The sequence below is a fragment of the Sinohyriopsis cumingii genome, chromosome 17 (assembly GCF_028554795.1).
Source record: "Sinohyriopsis cumingii isolate HCF-2022 chromosome 17, ASM2855479v2, whole genome shotgun sequence".
Lineage (NCBI taxonomy): Eukaryota > Metazoa > Mollusca > Bivalvia > Unionida > Unionidae > Sinohyriopsis > Sinohyriopsis cumingii.
The window spans coordinates 76,213,999-76,232,333 of NC_142977.1; the positions used below are offsets into that span (position 1 = coordinate 76,213,999).

General features: G+C 43.0%; 1 protein-coding gene across 1 annotated transcript in view; it reads left to right on the forward strand.

The window, feature by feature from the left end:
• The first annotated feature begins 355 nt into the window (after positions 1–355).
• Positions 356–18,335, forward strand: part of LOC149779266 (folylpolyglutamate synthase, mitochondrial-like) — a 96,816-nt gene continuing 78,836 nt past the window's right edge. Inside the window, exon 1 of the mRNA XM_089939850.1 lies at positions 356–514. Within this exon, the coding sequence (XP_089795976.1) occupies positions 449–514 (66 nt within the window). The 5' untranslated portion in view covers positions 356–448. The remainder of the gene's footprint in view (positions 515–18,335) is intronic.

An 18,335-nucleotide genomic window follows, 5' to 3' on the forward strand; every position in this document is an offset into this window, starting at 1 on the left:
ATTGACCCGGCGTCCTCATGTTTTGACTAAGCTTAATATCTGGCCACAACCACAGAAATGCAAATCAATAATTTTCGTCTGGAAGTTTTCAGATGACATTTATGTTGCAGAGTATTCAACAATCAGGACTGAATAGACTTTGGTTAAACTGTATTAGTATTAAATTTTAGAGTAACAGTGAATATTTAATTTGAGTAAATGCGCCTACATGACACGTAGACGTTATACTTTATAAAGCTATTTAGTATAGCCAAGTCTCACCATGCCGAAGAAATTATAAAATGTTTGGCTTAATACGAAACTCAGAGTAAATTCTTTGATAGCTCCGCTTCTGAACACCATTATATAACCGAAAGCCAACAAATAATCACTTTTAGTCGTATGCTTGCAAGAAACGGAATTGGCATATTCTTGAACAGGAGTTACTAACGAACATAACGACTCGTAAATGGCTCAGTCTGTTATTGCTACAGCCACGTTAGCATTGAAAAAAGAAACGAGCATAAAATATGAGGTAATTTTCGATCAATGTAGATTCAGATTCTTGTTTTCTTTTTCACTGTTTCTTCCTTCCGTTTTACTTACTGAGTTTATCAGCGCACATTGAGTTGCCTCCCATGGGTAGCTCACGTTGCTAATGAACATGACGTGTTAGAAAGGTTGTTATAGGTTTCAAGGGGGGGGGGGCTCACTAGGTATTATATACTTTTGAGAGAGGGACGTATGTAAGGTGAAATTGTTTGTATTTGAAACATGCACAATGGAGAGAATAGTGGCATACCCCATGCTACTTTGATGTAATGTGGCTGACATTTCTTTAGATATTGTACTTATGAAAATTGTACATGCTGTCAGCGCACTACTAACTAAAATTACTGCTCCCTTGTACTTAAAAAACAATCAGCCTGATTTAGTCTAAAGTATACCATCTTTAGCACCTATTAAAATAGGGAAAATGAATTTTGCCCAGCTAGACAACAACAGTCTGACAGTGCAATGGCTGAAGTACCAAATACATACAATTTATATTTTATAAAAATCGGGCCTTTTTTTAAAATCTCTGACAACATGAAATCACCTTATCGGTAATATAAATGAATACAAGAAGTGCAACGGTGACCACAACCCTCCGCTCGATTCGACTTCTCTCACGCGTCTTTTATCGCTTTAGAATCGCAAGAAGACTGAAAAACTACACATATACATTCAAAAGACAGTAAAGTACCAACGCATAAGTCTCGGACGACCATCGCATGAATCCAATCAATCGGCGAACTTTATTGGTAAAACGTCAGACTCCGGGGTACAATTTACCTCTAAGTCCAGGAATTGAAAATAACCAAGTGAAGTTAGCAGTGTTTTTTAAAGCTGGAGTAAGTCCAAGCAGTATTCTCTACACCCCATATTACACCCATCAATCACGTACTATAATAAAGGGAATTAAAGGTTCTTTGAACAATACCCAAGATATACAAGGTCTTTTTTATATTTCCGTTATAACCAGTGAGGAAACCCGGGAAATTCTTTTTTTTATTATATTTCTAGAGCGCCACCTAAGTAGACTAACAAAATGGGAACCAGTCTAGAAATTGTTGCGGAGCAAGATAGAGTATATACGCGTTTGATTGGCCATAATTAGTTGATAATAAAAAGTGACATTTTAGTAAAAATAATTTTATGAGATTTTATTATATTTCTGACTGAAAAAGACAATGTTTAGGTAATGAAAATACGCATTACTAAAATTTAGCGTGTAATATTTTAGGCGCGGAATTGAAACGCGTGTCAAACACATGCAGAGGAAAAACATTTCCGTGACTTGTATGGGTTTCTCTGCAAAGAAGCTTACATTAAGGACGCGTCTGTACTTAGAAATAAAGGTTTGATAATTCAGAAATTTAAAGTTATTGAAGTTTGAATATCATGGTGTTTCCATAGGTTTACATTGGAAGTTCCCACACAAACAAAACATTTACAGTAAAGTTACTGCAGAAGTCAGGTTCTGTTTGTGGATGATAAAACAAAAGGAATGCATTTTGTCAGAAAGATTACAATAGGAAATTAAACTCTTCGATATCTAAACCAGCAAGTTGCTATCAGCCTTTCTTTTCTGAAGAAAAAAAAAAGAGGCCGAGAACAACTTGTCTGTCGTGCTATAAAACAAAGTAACATGGGTCAAATAGGCATTCAACACCGACTATTTCAGTAATGGGTGTCATTTTTAGAATTTGATTATACATACCTTTAAATGGCAAGTATTCACTTACTTTTGGATTCTTATACAGCGATATTCCTTTGGAAGGTCATTATTTAGACGCCCCGAGAAGTGCTTACGGCAAAATCATTGTTAAAGTACGTAACCATTTTTGGACGAAATGAACCTAAAGGTGTGATCAATTACAATCCAGATTGAATGTCGCGCGCGGTGATGTCACAATGAAAGGTACACATATTGATAAACAAGTTCGTGCTACCCTCTATTGTGACGATTCCACTCGACGCGCTCTTATTTTGACCCAGTTTTAGCACATGGCCACCACTGTAAAAGTTCATAGCGATAGATAATTTGTGTCTGGAAATTTCTTGGTGACAGTTTAGGTGCAGAGCATCCAATAATCAGGACTGAATAGAATTTGGTTAAAGAAAATTAGTGTTAAATTTTAAAGAACAGTTTATATTTAATTGAAAATGAGTAAATGCGCATACATGACCAACTGAATTGTATTATAGTTGTCTCTCACCAGGAGGATTATTAGGTAACTTCCGCCATTTAAATCTCCTTTTCTGAAGTAATTCCTGCACATATTGAACTTTTGCTTATTTATTGAATAATATGATAAGGCTAACAATGTTTCAGTTTTAAATTGAAGAAAAATATAAGGTGATAGCAACCAATAAAGCATTTGATAAGACTGATCTATTTTCTTATTTTTGTCATTGTTTGACATGACGTTCAGATGCTTTGATATTGCATGAAATGCACTAATGCTATTGTTTGGATGCTCGAACTTGCTATATAGTTTAATATTCATTAATGTGATCTTTTGCAAGCAGAACTATGCAGATTGTTTACTTAGGCATTCTAAATCTACTCATAAATCTGTCAAGTAAATTAAAGGTGCATATAGGAAACAAAGTCTTTATAGTTGTTAGTTTTGAAGTGGGGCACTATAGGGTCTGTGGGAATTAGCATTAAAAACACCCCTGGGTCAATATAGGGTCTATGTAAATTTAACATGGAGAAAAAACCCTGGATCAGTATAGGGTCTATGAGGAATTAGCATTACAGACTTCCCTGGGTCTGTATAGGGTCTATGTAAATTTAACGTGGAGAAAAACCCTGGGTCAATATAGGGTTTATGTAAATTTAACATGGGAATTTGGGAACTGTTGAGCGTCAAATGGAACAGAGTCGGGACCCTATTTTAATATGGTCCCGACCTGATGGGTCTATGGAAATGGAACAGGGGTAGGAAATTGAAAGTCTGTCTCTTTTCGAGAGATTGGAGTGGCCCTGAAAAGGGCCTTTGGGTTTATGTTAATATGCCCTTAACATAAAGGGCATCTGCAACATCTTCTTCGTCTTAGGCTTCGTCTCATGGTAGGTCCATACACTACCACTCTTTTGAGGCATCATTGCCTCTCCACGTAAATCCTACGTATCCATAGGCTGGTGGCGGTCCTATGGACAACTGTCCATTCGGATCGGATATACATCGGCATGTCCGTCCTGAACATCATCGTTGACACAAGGGTGGAAGATTCAACGTCGGTCCACATGTTGAGGCGCCGAGAACAGGTGAATCAATGCAGTGAGCTGCGCTTATTTATAGGGGGAGGAAGGATTGAAACGGATTGAGTTCATTGACCAATCCAAACACGCGTTACAAAATTCAGTCAGCCCATATCCAATCCGAAGAGAGCAGTCTGTGACGTCACGTAGTCTATATAGATTCGCTATCGCCTGTGCACAGTCAATCCATGTGACAGTTTTTCAACATGACGGAAACTCAGAAAACGATCAATTGGGGTGCACCAACGGTGGAGATTACACAAGGGAACCCGGACTTACTTTCAGAAGAGGTGAATTGGGATTTTGTGGATTTTCTTACCTCGCAAGAATTTGTTCCGGAACCTTCGTCACCTTTTTCATTACCACACGTGGAGAATTTTAGACAGAGACAGAAAGAAGAATTGGAGAAATTTATACAACAGCAAAAGGAAGCGGAACAAGCTTTTCTCCTACAGCAACAGCAGCAAGAAGAAGAGGTAAGAAAAAAACAACAACAAGAAGAAGCAGCAGGAGCAAAGAAACAAGGGTGTGAAAATCAAACGGTCACGGTACTGTTAGACATTTTAGCGAAGTTAAGAAGTCTGAAACAAATGTATCAGACTTCTTTATTACGACCGAAGAGAATACGACCTTCCCGAGCTAAACACTCCAGCCCTGTGACAAAGCCTATCGTGCCACCCTTAGTGATTTCAACCAAATCATCATCATCATCAACAGTACGCAGTCCAGAAGTAGGCCTTGGCCGTGGCAAAGGCTTAAGACAGTTAAAGTTGATTGCTTAAACTCACCCCTACATCAAAAAAGGCCCTTTTCAGGGCCACCCACGTCTCTCGAAAAGAGATAGACTTTCAATTGCCAACATCCATTAAAACTCAAAAAACAAAAACAACCCATTTTACCCCTATAGTACATCTGTATGAGTGTGTGTGTGAGTGTACATTCTTATTTCAAAATCAAAACCCAAAGACATTTACCTTTTTATACCTAATTTATTCTTTTATAAATATTTACAATCCAATTCACAACAGAGCACTTTAAAAAGTTCATAGACTTCTTCTGTCTCATTGTTTAGTCTCTCTGTTTTTTGAATTTCTTCACCTTCACATTCTTTTCCTCCTCTTCCTCCTCACTTTCATCCCTTCTTCTTTTCTTCTCCTGTTTCTTTTTCTTCACCTGTCTGTTTTCTTCCTCCTTTTCGTCTTCCTCTTCTTCTGACTCCTCTTGTTTCTTTTTGGGGCAATCTGGAGACCAATGTCCTTTTTCTTGACAATAATAACAGGTATCTTGACTTTTCTCTTTTCTAACCCCTTTTTTCTTTTTGACGGTCTGGACACTCTGAAGACCAATGCCCTTTCTTCTGACAGATAGAGCAAGTATCTTCACTTTTATCTCGCAAGGAAGGAGAGTAGTCTGTCGGCTGGTCTGAAGAGAATTTTCTAATGACCCCTCGCAAAGCTCTGATGAAACGTTCGATTTGGCTAGTCTCTTCCATCGTTGTGCTCGGTTTAAGAGTGAAATGAATAGTGAAAGGACAAGACACATCCCCTTTTATATACGCTGGTCTGCCATGACTATAAATTAGTCCATGGTGTTTAAATTTTAGTCATTTGACTTTTTGCAGTCAAGATGAAACGATCCAATTCATTCAAGAAGAAAGAAGAAAGTAAGAGGCAGAAGCATGATCTATCGCCTCGTAGCAAAGCTGAAGTCTTGGCACAAATTCATGCCAGTGATTTTGAAGAGGTCATGAGTGAACCAGAATTCAAACCCAGAGAGTCTTCCTCTAAACAAAGTTCACCACCCTTAGTCAACCCTGAAAAGTACTATCACATTCGAGAGACAGAAAAGCGCTCCTCTAGAAAATTTAGAACCACGGCTTACGCCTTCACGGTGAAGTTTAAAAATTTGAAGTCCGACATACCGTTAGAGAAAGCAGAAGGGTTCGTCACCGAGATGTGGGATTCTTTGCTCACCACACTCAAGCGACAATGTCAAGCCAAAGAAGACGATCGCTTGAGACTTTCCATACAACACGACGGCTTGAAATCCCCTGTTTGGATCGAGTTTAGTAGCCCTGCAGAATTGACCCCTTCCAAAGTCATGGACAAAATTCAACACGTACAACAATCCAATGACCAGTTTGACATCACCGACGGAAAAGCCACACTGTTTATAACCCACGTGTCTCCTCCTCAAGGGACTGGACGCAAAAAAGATGTTATTGGTGAACGATCTTCGCAGCATTAGGCGTAGCCTCGTCCAAATTCACAACCCTCAAGACCAGATGTGTTTAGCCAGGGCTATCGTGGTGGGACGAACCTATGCCAACAAGAACAACACGGTAGAATGGAAAAGAGACTGGGAGAACATTCGACAATCGGACCGAGCCAAACAACGAAGTGAAGCAGAACTCCTGTTACAACAAGCTGGCCTGTCCACAGACACACCCTGCGGCATTCCTGAGATGCAAACATTGCAATATATTTTAGCTCCACGCTACACCTTGAAAGTGCACCCTCAAGAAATGCGTGGGCCTCTGTTGTTTCGAGGGAAAGACTTTAAGGATGGAAAATACATTCATGTCTATCATCACGATGACCATTTCGATACCATTACCACTATCACCGGATTCCTGGGATATGTTTATTATTGCGAGAAATGTGACTCTGGCTATAACAATCGAGAGCAACACAAGCATTGTGGATCGAAATGCTCAGGCTGCTTGGCCTCTCAACCCTGTCTGAGCGAAGGGCAAGAACCAATGCATTGTCCTGCTTGTCAGCGCACGTTTGTCAGCCCTGCCTGTTACCAACAACATCTGAAGACGCAAGGTTCACAGCAGAAATGTGCTTGTCAACTCCTGAGATTGTGCCCTACATGTGGCCAAGGCATACGTACCAATAATGCCAAGGCACACGTATGTTCAGGAAAGAAAAAATGTCACATTTGTCACCACATCGTGGACTTGAAACATCAATGCTACGTGCAAAAATACCAATCCCAACCAGAGAAAGAGGATGGACACAAGAAGAAAGGCAATTTCATCTTTTTCGATTTCGAATGCATGCAAGAGACCGGTATTCACATTCCTAATTTCTGCGTGGCTCATCGAGCGTGCGAAAAGTGCATTCAAGAACCTATCTTGAGTCATTGCCCTCACTGCAGCAAGATTCCTGGAGGACGTGAAAAAATCTTTCGGGGACCGAACACGCTAGCCGATTTCGCCTGATGGGTCTTAGACCCCATCGACAAGACGTGGAGCCAAGAGGACATCGAACGTTACCGAGATTGTCATCGTCATGCCACGGTGATGGCTCACAATTTCTCCGGATACGATGGACAGTTTGTTTTGAGATACTATACGGAACAAGGCACCGAGCGTCCTAAAGTGACTTTGAACGGAGCCAAAATCATTTTCATGCAAGTGGGACAAGTACAGTTTAAAGATTCGATGAATTACTTGGCCATGTCTTTGAGTCGAATGCCTAAGACGTTTGGAATGACAGAAATGGCTAAAGGGTACATTCCACACTTTTTCAATACCAAAGCCAATCAACACGCCGTTCTACCCCATTTGCCTAAGGCTCACTATTACGACCCCGACAACATGCGTACCGAACAACGAGAAGATTTCTACGCTTGGTACCAGGCTCACGCCTCCGATCCTTTCGACTTTCAGGAAGAAATATTAAAGTATTGTCGTTCCGACGTGGACATTTTACGGCGTTGCTGTGGAAAATTTCGAGAACTGTTCATGGAACACGGAGGGGTCGATCCTTTAAAAGAAGCTTGGACCATTTCCAAAGCGTTTTCCTTAGTGTACAGACAACGATTCATGCCTGAAAACACTGTGGCTGTCATCAGCCCTCAAACGACCAACTATGTCAAACGTCAATACTCGGTCAAAGCCCTACGCTGGTTACATTACTTGTGCGACAAGGAAGACAAGTGGATTCAGCATGCCCGCAACGGAGGGGGCGAAAAGACCATCGGAACGCATTCGGTCGATGGCTGGGACTTAGAAAACCCCAAGATCGTGTACGAGTTTAACGGTTGCTTATTTCACGGATGTCCCGTCTGTTACCCTGACCGTGGCACTAAAAATCAGTTTTTACAACGAACCATGGAAGACTTGTACCAGGACACTTGTCAGCGACGCCTAAAGTTAGAACAGGAAGGATACCAAGTGGTGGAAATGTGGGAACACGAATACGATCACCGTTTGAAAACCGATCCCGAGTTTAAACGCCTCGTGGAAAGCTACCAGTTCATGGACCCCCTGAACCCGAGGGATAGTTTGTACGGAGGAAGGACCAATGCCACCTGTTTGCTGTGCCAAGCCGACGAAGAGAAAGGAGAAGAAATCAAATACTTGGACGTGTGTTCGCTGTATCCCTACGTGTGCAAATATTGTCGCGTTCCTATAGGGCATCCGCAATTGTTCACGGAACACATCGACCTGAAAAACATTCGACAATACGAAGGCTTGATCAAGTGCAAAGTTTTGCCTCCCACGGACTTGTACCATCCCGTGTTACCTCACCATTGTCAAGGCAAACTGATGTTTCCTTTGTGCCGTACTTGTGCCGAAACGTGCAACCAAGACCAACTTTGTCATCACACCCAGGAAGAACGTGCCTTGACGGGGACGTGGGTCAGCGTAGAATTGTTCAAAGCTCTGGACAGGGATACCAACTATTAGAAGTGTACGAAATTTGCCACTTTCCCAAGACACAACAATACGACAAGGGTGACCCCCCTCAGAAAGGCATTTTCGCAGACTACGTGGATGCCTTTTTGAAACTGAAGCAAGAAGCCAGTGGCTATCCGTCCTGGTGTCACACTCCCGAGGACCAAAAGACATTCAAAGAGAAATACCGGGAACAAGAAGCCATCACTTTAGACCACATCGAGAAAAACGAAGGCAGGCGATCGTTTGCCAAAGTGATGTTAAATTGCTTGTGGGGAAAAATGGCACAACGATCGTGCTTACCCAAGACGGAATATTTGATCGAACCTTCCCGCTACTTCCAGATGATTCACGACAAAACCAAATTCATGAAACACGTGGACGTCGTTCGCGAGAATTTGATCTTAGTGAATTACGAAGAAAATCTGGACTTTGTACAAGACGACCCCTTTGGAAATGTCATCATTGCGGCTTACGTGACAGCTCATGCTCGCTTAAAACTGTACGAAGCTTTAGAACTGTTAGGGGAACGTGTCCTGTACTTTGACACGGACAGTTGCATTTACATCGATCACCTGAGTCAACAGCACCCTGACATCGAAGGAGACCGTTTAGGAGACTGGACAGACGAGCATCCCGACGACAAGATTCTAAGTTTCGTCAGTGGCGGTCCTAAAAATTACGGCTACGAATACCGGGACAAACAAGAAGAAGTGCACACAATGTGTAAAGTGAAAGGATTGACTCTGAATTATCGTACCAGTCGAGTGGTGAACATTGACGTATTGAAAGAAGCCTTGCAGCCTAGAGAGGATGAACACTTTAAAGTGACCACCTATCAGCCCAACAAGATTGTACGTTTACCCACCCACCACATCGTCAGTCGACCCTTGGAAAAAGTCTATCAAATCGTGTACCAAAAGCGAGTACGGCTTCCCAATCACTTTACATTACCGTATGGACATGTCAGTATAAAACATTGGTTGTAAGAGGATAGCCACCCACCAGAAGGATGACTTCGCCACAGCAACAATCGAGTGAGAAATCCAGTGAGAACTCCAAGTTCAAACCCTACCATTTTCCGGCCTTCTTACCTGACTATTGTGATTGTGCCCGTCGATTGGAAAGGTTTCAAGCATGGCCTACGGATAGGGAAGGATTTTACCTTCTTCGAATGTTTTAGCTAGAACAGGATTTGTCTACTTGGGACCTGAGTCTGGATTGGGATACGATTGTGAGCCTTGCGATGGGAACGATGCTGTATGTTGTGACCTTAGCGATTCCGTAAAGCATCATGGGAACTTTGTTCTCACTACCCCTATCATGGAAAGTGATGCTGTGCGTGTCAAACCTGAGGGATGCGAAAGCGATGCCGCTCGTCCTCTTGGACACTTTACTGGGTTTCGTTTTAAAGGTGGATGTCCACCTTCACGTCTACCTCCCTACGGATGTCATCCAGCCCTGAGCAAACTCCTGTCCATGTCACCCAACCCTCATCGAAACGAACCTGTGAAAGACGAATATTCGTTTCCTGTGCATTTGTCGGAATACTGCGACTTTGAAAATCGTCTTTAATCGTTCAAAGGAAAATGGCCTAAGTATCTGGGAGGACCAACCCCCGAAGAATTAGCCAGAGCTGGATTTTTCTACTTGGGCGAAGGGGATAAAGTCAAGTGCTTCAGTTGCGGTGTGTCACTTCACCACTGGGAACCACAAGATTCGGCCTACGTAGAACATGCTCGATGGTCACCGAATTGTCATTACTTACTCTTTGTGGGACCGAGACATTGAAGTAACTTACCATGTCGTTGACGAAGAAGAAGAAACCAGATTGGTTAGGAATCAAATGTTGGACATCACCGAGACCACTATTTAAACTTCATTTCAAAAACGATATTGAATCATTATCTAAAGAACTGCAAGAGAAGATTTACAAGGAAGTTTGGCAGGGACTTGCCAGAGTGAAATCTCAATGGGTAACTGTAGAACTTTTGTGCCGAGAAATTCACAAAAGGAAAGTGAAAAAAGTCAATCAGTGTGTTAGATTTCTCTGGGTCAAGTGTGCATTCGTCCTATTATATCACTCTAGACCGTTTACATCAAAAGAGTTCAATGAGATTCTTGGACGTTACCCTGAATGGCAGTGGCCAGAAATTACTCACTATGTGGATTACTTTTGCTCTAGGAGAAGATTGTGAATTGTACGGACTGACCTATTCATGGATACTTTACAAGAGAACATTCGTGCTTTGCCTGTGGAGAGCTGGTCAAAATACAAGTCAAACATAAAGAACAATTGCATCCGTTACGTTACCAGTGTTTGATCCACTGGTACCTGAATGCTATACAAGGACTGATTCAGTTGAAAGTGTTCCATTGGACAGACATTGATCAACGACCCCCTAGTTTTAAACAAGGATTGGTTTGCTATTGATGATTCTATTTACTACATTGTAAACTTACTGCATCGAATTCCAGAGGAAGAGTTAACGAATTACCAACATCTTTTACACAATGTCAACTTAGTGAAAGAGGAAACTTCTGAACGAATTTTAATGTGTAAATTAGTGACTAAACGATTTAAATTCGACACTGAAGTAAAACCATGTCTGTGCAAACGGTACATTTCTTGTGTCAGAAAGAGGATTTAGTATGACCTATTCATGGATACTTTACAAGAGAACATTCGTGATTTGCCTGTGGAGTTGAGAGAACGCATTTACCGAGAGCTGGTCAAAATACAAGTCAAAGGTAAAGAACAATTGCATCCGTTACGTCACCGGATCTTTAACCACTGGTACCTGAATGGTATAAGAGGACTGATTCGTCAGAAATTGTTTCAGTGGTCAGACCTTGTTCAACACTTTCAGTTAGTGAATGAACTAAATGTTCGTAATTTTGGTTACTTCGAGATTCACCTAGAGCAACGTATTGAGGAAGACGAGTTAAATGATTACCAACATATTTTACGTGGAATCTGCTTAGCGGATGACGAAACATCTAAACAAACTCTGAAGTGTAGGTTACAGTATGGAAGATTTAGATTCCCTACTGGAGAACGAAGATGTCTAGTTAGAAAGTACCTTTATTGCTTCCGAAATAAAGAGACTATAAAATCAGGAATCCATGCCACGGCTTATGTCACAAGTGATTGAACAGATTCCGTGGAAGGAACTCAATGACCATATTCAAACCGTGGATCATTACCATCAATTATTAAAAGAACTGTATCCATTCAATTTGGGTCGACAAGTGGTGTTTGTCTTAGTGACTTGTTTTCTGGGATTTCGTTTACCAGCCGATTCTTTGTGGGCTCTTTACGATCAGTACTTACCACCCCAATGGCCTTAAATGGTCACGAAAGACTCCTTTTGCTCAAAGCCTTGCGTTTTCATCTGGATACTTCTCGACCTCAACAGGAAAAAAAGATTCGTGAACTTTTAGCTACCGATGACGTGTATGACAATGTATGTGTAGCTTGTGACTTACACCCCCACTGGACAGATGTCCGTGCCTGGAAAAAAGGGGGTTTTGAGGCTTGGACCCAACAAGTGGCCCAGTATGCACGAGAGTTGTTCAAGGAAAAAAGTTACTTTTCAACCTGTGTTAGTGACAGTGCCAGAAGAAGAAGAACCCGTCACCCAGGACAGGACTGTCGTGGACATGTCTAAAAGACCCTTTCGGAAGGACACTTGTGTGACCTTACCCAATATAGAACTGGTCAGAACATTACCCAAAACATGTTGTACAGACACTTGTGTTTATTCTACGTTAATAGTTTTCATGTGCCTTTATCTTTGTACTTAAGCCTTTGGCTTTTATGTATTTTTGTCTTTCGTATTCATGTTTAAAACATTCAATAAACGTGTCCTGAAAAAAGTATATAAACTCTCGTCTTGTTTGTTTTCGTGTCACAAGTGACATTCCTGACACTGTGACACTGTGGCTACCTCTACTGTGTCTGCTCCCTCTTCCTTCACTGTCAAAGTCATCGACGAACACTTAAATCGTGCCAGTTGGGAGGCTTTGTATCTTCGCCATCCCTTTAACATGTTCATTGCTGGACCTAGCGGTTCAGGCAAAACCGAATTCGTCAAACGTTTGATCGAACATAAACATCATTTGATCGATCGTCCACCTCAACGCATCGTGTGGTGTTACAAAGAGTGGCAATCGGCGTACAGCCTCTTGCGAGAAAGTCAAGGCGATTCCATCGTGTTTGTGGAAGGCATTCCTAAAGAAGACGACGGCATCGTCTCTGACTCCCGTCAAAACCATTTGGTCATTTTCGACGACATGTTAGGGGAAGACGAAGAAGAAATTAAACTGTGGTTTACGCGCAAAGGGCATCACCGTAATGCCAGTGTCGTTTACATCACCCAAAATTTGTTTCAACAAAGTAAAGCCCATCGTACCATCAGTCTCAATGCGCATTACGTGGTCTTGTTTAAAAGCCCTCGAGATAAATCGCAAGTGCAAGTCTTAGCCAAACAGTTAGGAATGCCTTGGCTGACTCAGGCGTACGACGATGCCACTCAAACTCCACACGCTTATTTACTCGTCGATTTGAAACCTACGACCCCCGATGATTTGCGATTTCGTACCCACTTGTTTCACCACTGGGGCCAAGACGGAGGGCCTGTCCTGTACACGTCTCCGTCCTCGACTTAATTTCACTCAACAAAATAAATCTATAAAAACCTCAGACACTTTTCGCCTGTCTCACACAACGTCAACATGACGTCACTTCAATCACATCTCCCCGTCAAATTGATTCGTGCCTTGTATGGCATCAGTCGAGAAAAAAATCCACAAATACGAGCTCGTGTCTTAGAAGCTAGTCTCAAAGAAGTCTTACGATGGTTCACGGTGACGGCACGTCAATTACAGCAAGGGATCATTCAGATTCCTCATCAAACCAAAGCTTTTTTGATCGAAACAAAGTCGCTTTGACCCAACTGGCCGATCCCCGCATCGACACTCAAACCAAAAAAAAATTCATTTTGAAACCTGGAGGGAGCGGTACTCTAGGAGGGGTCATCATTCGGTCTCTCTTAAGATGGTATCCTAATGCCCCCAAAGTTATCCCCAAGAAAAAAGTCAAACGAAGCTCCAAGAAGAAGAAAAAGAGCCACGGTGTCAACACCAGGTCCCCAAGGAGACCCGTGTCTCCAAGAACTTCTCCAGTGGCGGGACCCTCCTCTTACCAGACACCAACCCGGAAAAAGAAAAGAAGCCCCCAGAAAAAGAAACAGAGAATAAGTCCCCAGAAAAAAAAAGTCCACAGAAGAAAAGTAGTCGCAAGAGAGGCACTTCGGCCAGGACGCAACCTTACACTCCCAAAGCACGACCTGCAAAGGCAATGACCGCGTCTCCGGTAGCCTCAGGTTCATTCACTTCCCCGTTGATGTCACCAAGAACTGAAGAGTACTTGGAGACGTTGATCACACCAAGAACTTCTCCGTTGATAACCCCAAGAACTTCCCCAGTGGCAGGACCCTCCAATTTAGCGGTAGTGACCGCTGCTCACAAAGTATCTTCTCCCAAAATCAAAGTTCAATAGAGATCGGGCATGTTCCAAAGTTTCCTGGATTTGTCCAAGCAAGAACTGGCTCGATTTAGTCCGTTACATACCCCTGCACGACGTGTCATGCCTGTCCTGAAGTTGATACGACGTAAAGACAACCAGTGGCGACGCCTTCCAGTATAAAAAAGGTCTGTGACTAAGTAGGGGTATCAGTGTTTTTGGTGCTGAAGACTCAAAGATGTCACCCTCCAGAAAACATCCCTCTTCTAAACAACCCCAAGGAAAGAAAAGGAAAGGACTCCCTCCTCGTTTAGTCAAGCATGGGGGCATGTTATCTGTCCTGTCCAAAGCTTCTCCACACCTACGAGAAAAACTCATTCAAACGGCCTCCAAAGAGGTCATCGATACCGTGTGCGAATGTTGTTTGAACGTCTTGAAAGGGACGATCCCTTTGTCCAAACACCAGAAACAATCCTTAGGCAAACATCGTCACGTTCTTCGCCAAATGGTTCAAAAGAAAATCCCTATTCGTCAAAAAAAGAAGATGTTGGTCCAACGTGGAGGAATTTTACCCCTCTTGCTAGGCCCATCGCTGAAAGGAGTCTTGGGAACCATGTTGGGAGGACTGGTGGGAGCAAGATAAAAAGGCCCTCTGAAGTCCCAAGATCTCAGAATCGACCCCTGACATCCCATGGAAGGACGAAAACTAGCTTTAGTCCCTTACAAACGATGGATGGAATACCATCGTTGGCAAGAACAACGCACCCCGCATTTACCTGCCAATCCCAATTTGAGCGAAATGTCCCAGTTACAACACGAATTGCAGTCCTTGATGGATCGCCAAGATTTGTCCGAAACAGAAAAATCGCAAAAGTACGGTCAACTCTTGCAACGACTGCAACTCTTTCACCATAAAGCCTTAGACGAAACAGCTCTTCCCACTCTGAAAGATTTTAAGACCTTGATGAAAAGTCCAGCACCATCATCACTACCACCACTACTACCATCCCCAGGGATCACCAGAGATACTACCCCACGAAGACCTGAGGAAGAAGAGATACGAGAAGTGTTTCAAACACCGTCAGCAGCTTCCATTTCAAGTAAGATTGCAGCATCCTTATTGACCCCGTCCCCCACACCCCAACGAGAAGAAATGAAAGCTTGGGTTAAAGAGATGATGTCCACTCCTCCTTCGACAGAAGTGAAAAAGAAAGAAGGGAAACCAGAAGTGAAAAAAGAAAAGAAGACCAAAGCCATTCCATTGCCACCTCCACCACCACTACCTGCGACTTCTACTCCCGTAGCCCATCGGACACGTAAATCCGTTTCCAAGCCACCCTTTCGACCCACCCAAAGTAGCATCACCGAAGAGTGGGTGACTTATCAACACACAAAAAAATGGAGAAGGTGTTAGCCAGCATTTATTACAGTCCCTCCCATCCTGCAGCTTACGCAGGAGTTCAAAAATTGTATCGTGCTGCCAAAACGCAACTGAAAAGTCTCCGTTTACCTCAAGTGCAACGATGGTTACAAGAACAAGCTACCTACACTTTACACAAACCCATTCGACGCAAGTTTTCCAGAAGTCGCACCCGAGTGGAAGGCATCGATCATCAATGGCAAGCCGATTTAGCGGATGTCTCTCATTTGGCCAGCTAGAATCGTGGCTACAAATATTTGTTTTGTGTCATCGACGTCTTTTCCAAATTTGCTTGGGTCGTGCCCTTGACTTCCAAATCGAGCATCGAGTTAGTGCGAGCTCTGCAACGAGTGTTGAAACAAAGCGGTCGTCACCCTCTTCGATGGCAAACGGACAAAGGCACCGAATTTCTGAACCAAGCTTTCCAAAAAGAATTAAAGAAACGTGACATTCATTTTTTTACCACCGAGAATCCTGAAACCAAAGCCAGCATCGTGGAACGTTTTCAACGCTATTTGAAAGAACGCATGTGGAAATATTTTACGCATCACCACACTCTGAAGTACATCGACATCTTACCGCACCTGGTGCAAGCGTACAACCAATCTTACCATCGAAGCATTGGACGTGCCCCGCAAGAAGTGACTCCCTAGAACGAAGTGTTGGTGTTTGAGCGCCTGTTTGGTACGTCCCGGACGAGGGCTGTCCCCAAGAAAAGTGGAGTGTTGGCCATAGGAGATTGGGTACGCATTGGCAAAACCAAACGCACTTTCGACAAAGGTTACTTACCTAACTGGACCACCGAATTGTTTCGTGTCACTGGACGAGTACATGGCCGTCATCCTGCCGTCTATAAATTAGAAGACATGAGCGGAGAAGTGCTCAAAGGAACGTTTTATTTGCCCGAGTTACAACGTGTCACCAAAAAAGAAGACGACGTGTACGACATCGAAAACATTCTCGAACGCAGAACCCGTAAAGTAGGCAAACGACGTGTCAAAGAAGTCAAAGTACGTTGGAAAGGATATCCACCCAGTTTTGATTCTTGGATCGACGCTTCGCAAGTCATCGACTATAAAAAGAAGTGACCATCATGCCCTTTCACACAGACGCAGCTACGTCGACCACTCCTTCACCCAGTTCTTCTCTGCAAGATTTACAAAAACAACCTTTGTGGGTGTGGTGTGGAGAACGTGTGCCTAAAACGCAAATCGTCTTTTTCTGCCAAATCTTCGTGGTGTATTGTGTCATTGGGGCAGCCATTGCTAATTGGTGTTTACAACAAGGAGACAAACAATTGTGGACCATTTTATTGAGCAGTTGCATCGGTTACCTGCTTCCCAATCCCTCCCTGAAATTCTCTTCCAACGGGAACCACGGGAACCTTGTGTCCAGTGTCAGTGTCAGTCACCACTCGAACAACAACAACAAGAATAACAACCCCATTTTATGCGGAGACACTCCTCTGACGTCCAGTAACCCCTCGGACAGCCACAGAACTCTGGAAGTATGAGTCACCAAAACCAATTTTACTTAACCTTATCCAGTGACAGTTCCATGGAGGTGTTTCTCACAACACGTTGTGCTGTTACACGGCCAAATTACCTCACGCCATCCCATTAGATCACGAAGCCCATTGGGAAGTGGCTTTAGTATAAATCATTCACCCGACCCAAGTCCTCAATGTCCTTCCCAATCAAAATTCTTTTGATGTGGCAGTTTATGACAAGCAAATACAACAGTACTTGGATACCCATGACAAATATAACATAAAATAAAAACCCCTGGCACACAAAATCAAAATTGGATCACCTATCTTAAAGCTTTGGAAAGTGCCAAAAAAAGTATCACCCTGGAATACCACAAAACAGCTCGTCGCTTCCTCATGAAATTTCCTGACAGTAAAATCATGGGTTTCATATTTTGTCCTGAATTGTTTGACATGTTGGGTGGGGACATGGACATGAGAATGGCCATGATCAAGAAAAAGAAATTACCAGTCATTTACGACAACGAGTCTATTACCAAGTTATTTCGTTCCCCGGTAGAACTGAACCAAGGACTGAAGTTGATGTTTGTGTACTCCGATGTAGTGGAGTACAACGTGGTGGGACACCTCTGTGCCATTACTGCGTGTCATTCCTTTCAAAGTGGATTCTGCCACGTCCGCTGACGAGGAAGGTGGAAACACTTACCACGTTCTCCGCGAATTTGTACATCGTCATTATTTGCCTGTCAGCCAGTCGTATTTGGACACGGTCAACATTGCTATAAAAGGAGATCTGGGACAAAATATTCCATTCACCAAAGGAAAAGTCACGGTGAAACTCCATTTTCGAAAACGGTTCTCTCACGACTTGTAAGTCATGCATCCAGTGTACCGAGGCGTTGCTCGACAGCGAGGACACGGTTTAGGAGATATGCTAAAATCGGCTTTTCGTTCGGTGGCCCCGGTGTTGAAACCGATGGTGACACGCGGATTGCACGCCTTGAAAGATGCGGCACTGACGCAAGGCAAAGAATTTCTCCAAAATGTCATCATCGACAAACAAAACCCTAAAGAAGCCTTCATGAGGGCAGGCAAAAATGTCTTGCTGCAAACGGGCAAAGACCTTTTGGGCCGCCGAGAAACAACTATAAATGCCCTGCACGCTACCGAGTCAGGCATTCAGCAAGGACAAGGCAGAAAGAGACGACGCAGGAAACACTCTTTCACCAGACTTCACACTTCTAAAGCTAGAAAGACAAAGAAAAGAAGAACCGTTCGAGACTTAGACATTTTCGATTATTAAAGTATTGAGACACAGAAAAAAATGATGCACCGAGAATCTTGCGCTTGTTCCAAGTCGGAACTTGATCTGTTTGCCATGCCCCCCACCATGATGACCATGCAAGAATCCCATTG